Source organism: Polyodon spathula, chromosome 3, assembly GCF_017654505.1.
Source record: "Polyodon spathula isolate WHYD16114869_AA chromosome 3, ASM1765450v1, whole genome shotgun sequence".
Lineage (NCBI taxonomy): Eukaryota > Metazoa > Chordata > Actinopteri > Acipenseriformes > Polyodontidae > Polyodon > Polyodon spathula.
This window is the reverse complement of record NC_054536.1, coordinates 9,701,069-9,710,152: the sequence shown is the minus strand read 5'-3', so window position 1 is coordinate 9,710,152 and position 9,084 is coordinate 9,701,069. Positions and strand designations below refer to the sequence as shown.

The window sequence follows — 9,084 nt, the reverse complement described above, 5'->3', positions numbered from 1 at the left end:
TGTGTGGGATAGACCAATGGATTAAAGTAAAGATTTTAAGGCTAAACAGTGTTATGTTATATGTGTGTTATGTATATATATATATATATATATATATATATATATATATATATATATATATATATATATATATTACTCCAAAATTATTGGCACCCTTGATAAAGATGAGGAAAAAAGGCTGTATAAAATAAACAACACAGGAAATGAGCTATATTGAATTTTTCAACATGTGGAATATATTGTACTTTATTAATGAATCAAGTGAATCAGCCAAAATTACACATTTCTCAAATTATAAATTTATTTCCAAAGAAATTAAGTGTCACAATTATTGGCACCCTTGTTTTCAGTACACTGTGCACCCTCCCCTTGCAAGGATAATGGCACTGAGTCTTTTTCTATAATTTTTTTATGAGATTGGAGAACACATTTGAAGGGATCTTAGACCATTCCTCCATACAGAATCTTTCCAGGTCCTTTTTATCCTTCGGTCTGCGCTTATGGACTGCCCTCTTCAATTCAAACCACAGGTTTTCAATGGGATTCAAGTCCAGAGACTGAGATGGCCATTGCGAAATGTTGATTTTGTGGTCAATTAACCATTTCTTTGTTTATTTTGATGTGTGCTTGGGGTCATTGTCTTGCTGGAAGATTCACTTGCAGCTAAGCTTGAGCCTCCTGGCAGAGACAACCAGGTTTTTGGCTAAAATGTCCTGGCACTTGGTAGAGTTCATGATGCCGTTGACCTTAACAAGGAATCAGGACCCATGGAAGCAAAACAGCCCCATAACATCAAAGATCCACCATCATATTTTACAGTAGGAATGAGGTTCTTTTCTGCATATGCAATCCTTCTTTCAGTGTCAAACCCACCGCTGGTGTGCATGGCCAAAGAGCTCTAGCACCCAGTTCCAATCCAAGTGCCGATGCTGTTTAGCAAACTCCAGGCACTTACATTTGTTGGTTTCTCTCAATAAAGGCTTTTTTCTGGCAACCCTTCCAAATAGGCTGTTGGCGTGGATGTGGATTCTAACTGTAGATTTGGAGACTTGGTGATCCGAAGATGCAACCAAGTTTTGTAATTCTCCAACTGTGGCCCTTGGATTCTTCTTTGCCTCCCAAACCATCTTCCTCACCGTGTGTGGGGGCAAGATGCACTTGTGTCCTCTACCAGGCAGATTTACCACTGTTCCACTGGTTTTGAACTTCTTAGTTATTGCCCTAATAGTGGTAAGTGGTATATTTAGGTTTTTAGCTATTTTTTTTGTACCCGTTGCCTCATTTATGAAGGTCAACAACCATTATATACATGTGTGTGTGTGTGTGTGTGTGTGTGTGTGTGTGTTGTGTGTGTGTGTGTGTGGTACGAGATCTGGAACCTTCTGAGTCTCTCTTGGTGAATATTTTTCTGGCAGAACCTTTTTTTTTTTTTTTGTATAAGTGTAAGATCTCCTGAAAATATAACATCATTTTGAAAATTATAAAATAATTTCAACTACAGGCTATTAGGTTTGTTTGTTTGTTTTATGAAAAAGTAACAGTATTAAGTGTAAATTCAAATTGAAACATTTAGTGAAAAACTAAATAAAGTCCCTTTTCAAACTACAGTACCTCCTTTTCCTAAAAGATCATGCTGTATAGAAAACAGAATGGTTTCTGTATTCTCACGAGAACATGCCTTATATGCCATACGAGTTTATTATTATTATTATTATTATTATTATTATTATTATTATTATTATTATTATTACAAACAGGCTAAGTAAACTTTAACACACAATAGTGCGAGATTGTTACAAATGCAGACATGACAAAATATTATCGACCCCACCTGGAAAAGGTTAATCTTGAAAATAATAAATTTTTAAAAAAACTAAATAAACAAACAAAAAACAAAAAAAAAAACGTAGTAGTTTACCAAGTGTAAAAATACAAAACACCCTTTAATCGTAGCAGTACCACGCTTTGTAGTAATACCCACACCCTCTTCACCATCTCTCTCTCTCTCTCTGGCACTGTCTCTATATCCAGAATTAATCACAATTAGTCCAGCCCACCCACACTATTTGCTCGTCTAGCTCGAGTTTATTGGCTACATTGAGCATCATTCAACCCAGTTACCGTTATTCAATTTGCATAGGGAGTGGGCTGTATAAATAAAATCCGCTACTCGCAGTAGACTCTTGCAGGAGCTGTTCTGTCTAGGGTCTGGACTCTGGAGGCTGCAGAAAAAACCTAATTACAACAAACACAGAAACTTCAGCAAAATAAAGTATTACAGACTGTGTACAATGAATCGGCAGTCGTCCTCATACAAAAGGATGTTTGGTGGGGAGAGACCATCGGTTTCGAGCCGATCATACTCAAGTCGACAGTACTCCAGCCCTATCCGATCCAGGGTATCCTACACCAGTCACTCTGCCCCTACTCTCTACGCGACCAAATCTTCATCCATGAGGGTCAGAAGCAGCGCTCCTCAGACCAGGCTGGTTTCTGAAACATTGGATTTCGCCTTGTCCGATGCCATCAACACTGAGTTCAAAGCCAACAGAACCAATGAAAAGGCGGAGATGCAGCACCTTAACGACAGGTTTGCGTCCTACATCGATAAGGTGAGGTTTCTGGAGCAGCAGAACAAGATTCTGATGGCCGAGTTGGAGCAGCTAAAGGGGAAAGGCACCACCAAGATCGGAGACCTCTACGAGGACGAGATGAGGGAGCTCCGTCGCCAGGTGGACAAGTTAACCAACGAAAAGGCGAGAGTGGAAGTAGACCGAGACAACCTTGGGGATGACATCCACAGACTAAGAGAGAAGTGAGTACTTTTGTGTTTTACTTTTTAACTTAAAATGCAATTTGGTGCAAAATTAGAAGAAATAGAAGTTACTCTCCTGTTTTTTATGATATGAAGTGGCATTATGGGCGTTGCAGGTAGTGTTGCGCTTAATACTATGTTGCAATATCCCTAACTTTATCTAACAAATATATTTCAAATGCATACTTATAGTTTGCAAACGCTCATTGAACCTCTCACAATACACAACCACGCGCATTACCTTATATTGAGTTTTCTGTTGTGGTGGACGAATGAAAGAAAAATAATTTTTAAAAACAGGAACAGGAGTTAGAACATAGTGTTTTGAGGGTAATCTACCTAACGTGTGCATTCATTCATTCTGGTTGAGGTTTTAGTAACACGTTTAAACCATATGGACTTGTGAATAAGAAAAAATAGTATTAGTATCGAGTTACACTGGGCTGCATCAAGTAGTTAAAATCAAAGTTTAAATGTGTAAAATCAGAATGAATTTGAAAATGTAGTCTGGGAGGTTAATAATGATACTCATCGTTTTTCGGTAACGCTTTATATTGTGTGGCATAAATTAATATATATATATATATATATATATATATATATATATATATATATATATATATATATATATATAGCATATTATCTATACATATAAATTAATATTTAATAGATTATGCATATTTACTAGATATGATATTAAATTTACGTTAAATCATTCCTTATTACTTTCCATTAACATTTAAGTCAGATTAACTGAATTTTCAATAAGGACATGTAAACAATGGGAAATTATTACATATTTGAAAGGGTAACAAAACGTAATATGCATAACATAACGTGATATGTAACATAACCTTTTCATTCGGCATTTTGGTTAACATTTAGCAAGAAACAAGCGATTGCATATTTATTAAATATGAATTTAACATTACTTTAATTGCATATGTATTAAATGTAAATTTATGCCACGCAATATAAAGTGTTACCCGTTTTTCTATCTTTCTTTTAGTTGTTTATATTGCATACATTTCACTGCGTCTACCAATTTGCTTTCAATACAAAACATTTTTCTTTGCAGTGTACAAAAAACAAATGTATGCTATTTAGGCACAGTATCACACATTAATACAAATCTGTTTGATTTCTCAGCACCAAAGGGAAATTGTATGTGCAAGAATAATAGTTTTGGAACAGGAGGTTTTTGGAGTTGTATTCCATTATTTTATGTAAGAACATAAGAACATAAGAAAGTTTACAAACGAGAGGAGGCCATTCGGCCCATCTTGCTTGTTTGGTTGTTAGTAGCTTATTGATCCCAAAATCTCATCAAGCAGCTTCTTGAAGGATCCCAGGGTGTCAGCTTCATGTAGCAAGTTCATGATGTGTATGTCAATGAAAAAAGGTCCTTAGAATCAAAGTTTTTTCACATGATAGACGCAGAGTTCTAGCTGCCAGTTTTGTGGATGGGTGTGGCAGGCTATTACTAAAATGGCATCCAAACTTACAGTATCCCTAATTCTTCTGACAAATTTCTAGGCTACAAGAGGAAGCAATCCAACGCGAAGAAGCTGAAAGCACTCTTCATAGTTTTAGACAGGTATATTATTATTATTATTATTATTATTATTATTTATTATTATTATTATTATTATTATTATTATTATTCAAAGCAGAAATGGTGCATTTTAATTGCTCATCCCAACTTTGTTTATATGACTGATGAAACTGGTTGATGAAAAGTGTCTGTTTGTTTCTTTTAATACCAGCATGGACAATCAAAAACCATGTTAATATCTGGAGCTGTCTGGGTCTAGCTGACATTAAAATCCCTGCTATCTGATTCAGTGAGAGATTTCCATATTCATTCAAATTAAATCCCCTGGCAGTGTTCTCACGCTTCCGCTTGATAGATGTTTTTCAGCCTGCTTAATAACTTTCAGCTTAACATCTGTATTGTAAGCTTTTCTCATGATGGGCACTGCACATTCTGTCCAGTGTTTTCGAGGCTGACCTGGATTGTTCTGAAACCCTCACCCAAGTGGAATAATTTGGTGCCAATGTATTTAATATAAGTGGCTCCTTCTGTTTTTGTTACAGGAATATCACTACACTCTCTCTATATATAAATAGCAAGGGATGGAGCTTATACTATACTGGTAAAATTGTCTATGGCCTTTAATGTTCAGTCGGATAACACATTTTCAAGTTGTAAAAACTATAATATACATTTTGATCTGTAATCAGGTTCATAACCTTCAATTTACTTTTTGTTTATAACAGTAAGTTCAATGCTCTTGCTTTAAATCCAGGGCAGGGCTGCTACACTCTTGCTAAGTTATTTGGTGCAACAATTGTTAAGGAAACAGCTGCAGTCTTAAATGAGAAGTCGAGGTGGTTTCCCTGGGATTTCAGTAGAATGCAAATGCAGGCCACGGTGTGTCAGGGTAATGAATGGAGTTGAATAGAGTAGAGGGCTTTGTGTAATGAATTAAATGAGAAAAGCTGGTTTACTACTGATAACATTGTTATGCAAGTTTTGGGGAAATGACAAAGCAAGTTGTTGTTGACTAGTAAGAAAGATGTGCCAGATATAGTGGAGAGATATAGATAGTGTTCAGCAATGTATGTGGGGTTGACACCCAGATGCTTCAATAGAAGGTTGTGAATGTTTTTGTTACAGAACTGAAATTGTGTGGTAAAATGGTTGTCATAAAAATGAACACGTTGACAAACTTTCTTTCAACAGGATGTTGATAACGCATCTTTGGCACGTCTGGATCTTGAGCGTAAGGTTGAGTCACTGCAGGAAGAAATTGCCTTTTTGAGGAAGCTCCACGATGAAGTAAGTCAAATTTAGAAAGTAATTAGGTTATTATGGTTCTATCAGCTTTTCAGCATTCACAATTACATACATGGTCCTATTAATAAAGAATGTGCATTGCAGTCTTTTCATTATTTTGTGTGTCATTGCCAAATCCCACTCTATTGTTTACAATACAATTAAATTAGACGTTTTAAAAAAAAAAAAATGTTCCAGTGCTCTGAGATATCTATCTTACTTTCCCACTTTTAGGAAATCGCTGAATTGCAGGTCCAGATCCAGGAACAGCATATCCAAATCGACATGGATGTTGCCAAACCAGATCTCACCACTGCTCTGCGTGACGTTCGTTTGCAGTACGAGAACCTTGCTTCGAAGAACATGTCTGAATCCGAAGAGTGGTACAAATCCAAGGTAAGCACTGTAGCTCTGGCATTTACATGGTTTGAATTTCAGTTAATAAGCTTTGCATGTATTCTGAAGACCACTTTTATTAGTCCTAAACGGCTATGAATAATGGCCCCTTAGGTGGTAAATTGCAGTGGGAGGATCCTTTCCAGCATCAAATCCAGACTTCTTAGCTTTTTCAAGTTGAAGTATTTTATTAGATAGCATTTTATGCAATTATTTTATATTAATAACATATAATGTTCTTTTAAATATAATAAGGAATTGAATAGTATATGGAATTTAGTGTGTTGGACTCTGAGTTCAATTTTACCATGACTAAAGATCACGCCACACAGTATGTTTTTCACAAAAAAGTCTAATCTCACTTTAACTTCTTTTTTTGTGAACAGTTTGCTGACCTTACTGAGGCTGCATCCCGCAACAGCGAAGCCCTCCGCCAGGCTAAGCAGGATTGCAATGAATACCGCAGACAGGTCCAAGGGCTTACCTGTGAAGTCGATGCACTCAAGGGAACCGTAAGTACTGTAGTCTTTAGGCCTTTGTGAAAAGCATGACATTTTAAATAAATGTGTTGAGATTGCACCCCCCCCCCCTTCCCACTGCCGCCCTGCTTGCCCTCTCTGCCCTCTACTATCTCCCCCCTCACTCTTGTCTATAATAGAGGTGGTGCACTACTTCTATGTCTATTCAGTTATTAGGTATTACTCCAGTCTCTCATATTGTGTCACGTTTTACTGAATCTTATTGAATTGGGCCCTTAGTCTGCTGCATAACAAGTACTTCAATGTTATTGCCGAACCTGAATGATGCAGCAGTTACTTGTGAATTGTAAGCATGTGCTTAATGTGTGTCGCAGAACGAGTCCTTGGAGCGCCAGATGCATGAGATGGAGGAGAACTTTGCTCTCGAATCTTCTAAATACGAGGACAGTATTGCTCGCCTTGAGGATGACATCCGCAACATGAAGGACGAGATGTCCCGTCACCTGAGAGAGTACCAGGACCTTCTGAACGTAAAGATGGCTCTGGACATTGAGATCGCCACATACAGGAAGCTGCTGGAGGGAGAGGAGAGCCGGTAAGTGGAGGCAAACCCTTCATTATGGATTGCAATAATACCTCTATTGGGAAGGGGGCAGGAGTTATGCCGTCACTCTATAGTGTAGATACAATACATGTAAAATTGCCTTGAATCCAAAGTATTACAAGATGTACATTCAAATAAATAAAACAATCTTTCAAATGGTTAACAGTGAAAAAGCATACTTAAAACCAATCTAGCTGAGCCAGAATAGGTGTTAGGTGATAGAAATTAGCACTCACTTTGCTATAAAAGTTACCGACCGGTCCTTGCAATAAGTCTATATTTAGTGTTCCAGAATAGTCCAGGAATACCAAATTAGAAACCTTGAAATCTTTCAAGGAAAATTTCTGCAAGATGATATTTATTATCATTTGCATAATGTCTGTTGGGAAGATAAGCTTTTTGTGGCCCATGCTTCCGTTCATGTGTAAAAACACATGACTTTACGATTTTAAAAATATAATTTTTCTTATTTTTTTTTGTTAGAATCACCACACCCATGCCGAATTTCTCTTCCTTAAACCTGAGAGGTAAGTGGCCATTGATTCTTAATATTGCTGTTGTTTATTGGCTTCTGAAAGCAAATCATTGAATAAAAAGTCATATATTCAGTCATATAACAATAAATACAGCTGTGGTGAGTAAATAAGGAGGGGTTCATTTAGAAGATTGCAGCCCACTGTTGCTGAAAAAAGTAACCTAGTGTTAAAATACACAAATGAACTGTTCTGTAACCTGTACTTACTCTATAACAACTTGTTTATTTTCTAGAAACAAGCCTTGAGATGAGACCAGCTATGGAATCCTTTTCCAAGAAAGTCCTGATTAAGACTATTGAGACTCAAGATGGGCATGTATGTGTCTTTATGATTATCAATGTAAAAAGCATGGAAATGTACTTTAGAAATCCATATAAACACATTCAGAATGCAAACCTATTGAAATCCTGTTTGTATTAACATGCTGAATGGGAGTTTAGAAATTCTGCTTTGGTTGTTTTGCTAACTGTATTGTATTGTGGGTTTGAAATGTCATCTACTGTGCATAACCGCAAAAGAGTATTGATTGGCTATTAAGATGTGTGAGATTCAAAAGCAAGAAGCAGAACATAGTATTCAGTGGCTTCAACAGGACACTTTTGTGATATCACCCTTTCATTCCATTCAAAACTGGGGCCCTTTTCTGAGGAATAATGTTTCCATGGTGACCCAGAGATTTTCAGGCCAGAAGAGTGTGTGGGGGGTTTGTATGACATAATTTTCCTGTCTAAAAAGCAAGTACACTTGCAAAAAGAACAAGAAAAATTAATTAAAAATACCTTTAGAGAAATTGGTACCGTAAAAAAAACAACTCTGAATGGGTATAACCATTGCAATTTACAGAATCGTAGTGTTTCTAAAGGCAGACTAGTAAAAGATTAATTCCCTTTATTGGATTAACTAGCATTAGACCTGACCCAGTTTTATCTACTTTACCTCTAGAAATTCATAACTTTGGACAAAAGAGCAATCTGTTTTACTCTCTTCTTTTTCTAATCAAACACACAAACCCGATGCAAGCATTTCTCCTCTTCTTGTTTCTTACAGGTTATCAATGAGATGACCCAGGACCACGATGACCTGGAGTAAGGCATCTGAAAGTCCGAACATGTTTCTTTAGCAGCACGACTACAGAAATGTTTCATTCAAGCAAGAAAAAAATGACCCTCAGTCTCTTGAGAAAAAAAAAAAAAAAGTGAAAAAAAAATAACAGCTTCAAAGTGCCTTTCTGCAGTTATCTGAGCGCGCCAGATAGAGTTATGTTAGAATGTAGGCTTTGTAGGTCTGCAGAACGGGTTAGCTGGTATACAGTTTACTACAGAGTCTCTAGGTTACATTCAGACAGTAAGACAATAGCAATATCCTGAGCAGCAGTACCGATTTTTTTACTTACCATTTTCAGATTAAAACTGCTT

General features: G+C 36.7%; 1 protein-coding gene across 1 annotated transcript; it reads left to right on the top strand.

Moving 5' to 3' along the window:
• The first annotated feature begins 2,173 nt into the window (after positions 1 to 2,173).
• vim (vimentin) lies at positions 2,174 to 9,078 on the top strand. Its single transcript, XM_041244381.1, has 9 exons — positions 2,174 to 2,815; positions 4,352 to 4,412; positions 5,562 to 5,657; positions 5,889 to 6,050; positions 6,437 to 6,562; positions 6,904 to 7,124; positions 7,617 to 7,660; positions 7,902 to 7,984; positions 8,717 to 9,078. Exons 1-9 carry the CDS (start codon positions 2,292 to 2,294, stop codon positions 8,756 to 8,758), a joined length of 1,359 nt encoding a protein of 452 aa, XP_041100315.1. The 5' UTR covers positions 2,174 to 2,291; the 3' UTR covers positions 8,759 to 9,078.
• Positions 9,079 to 9,084: the final 6 nt, after the last annotated feature.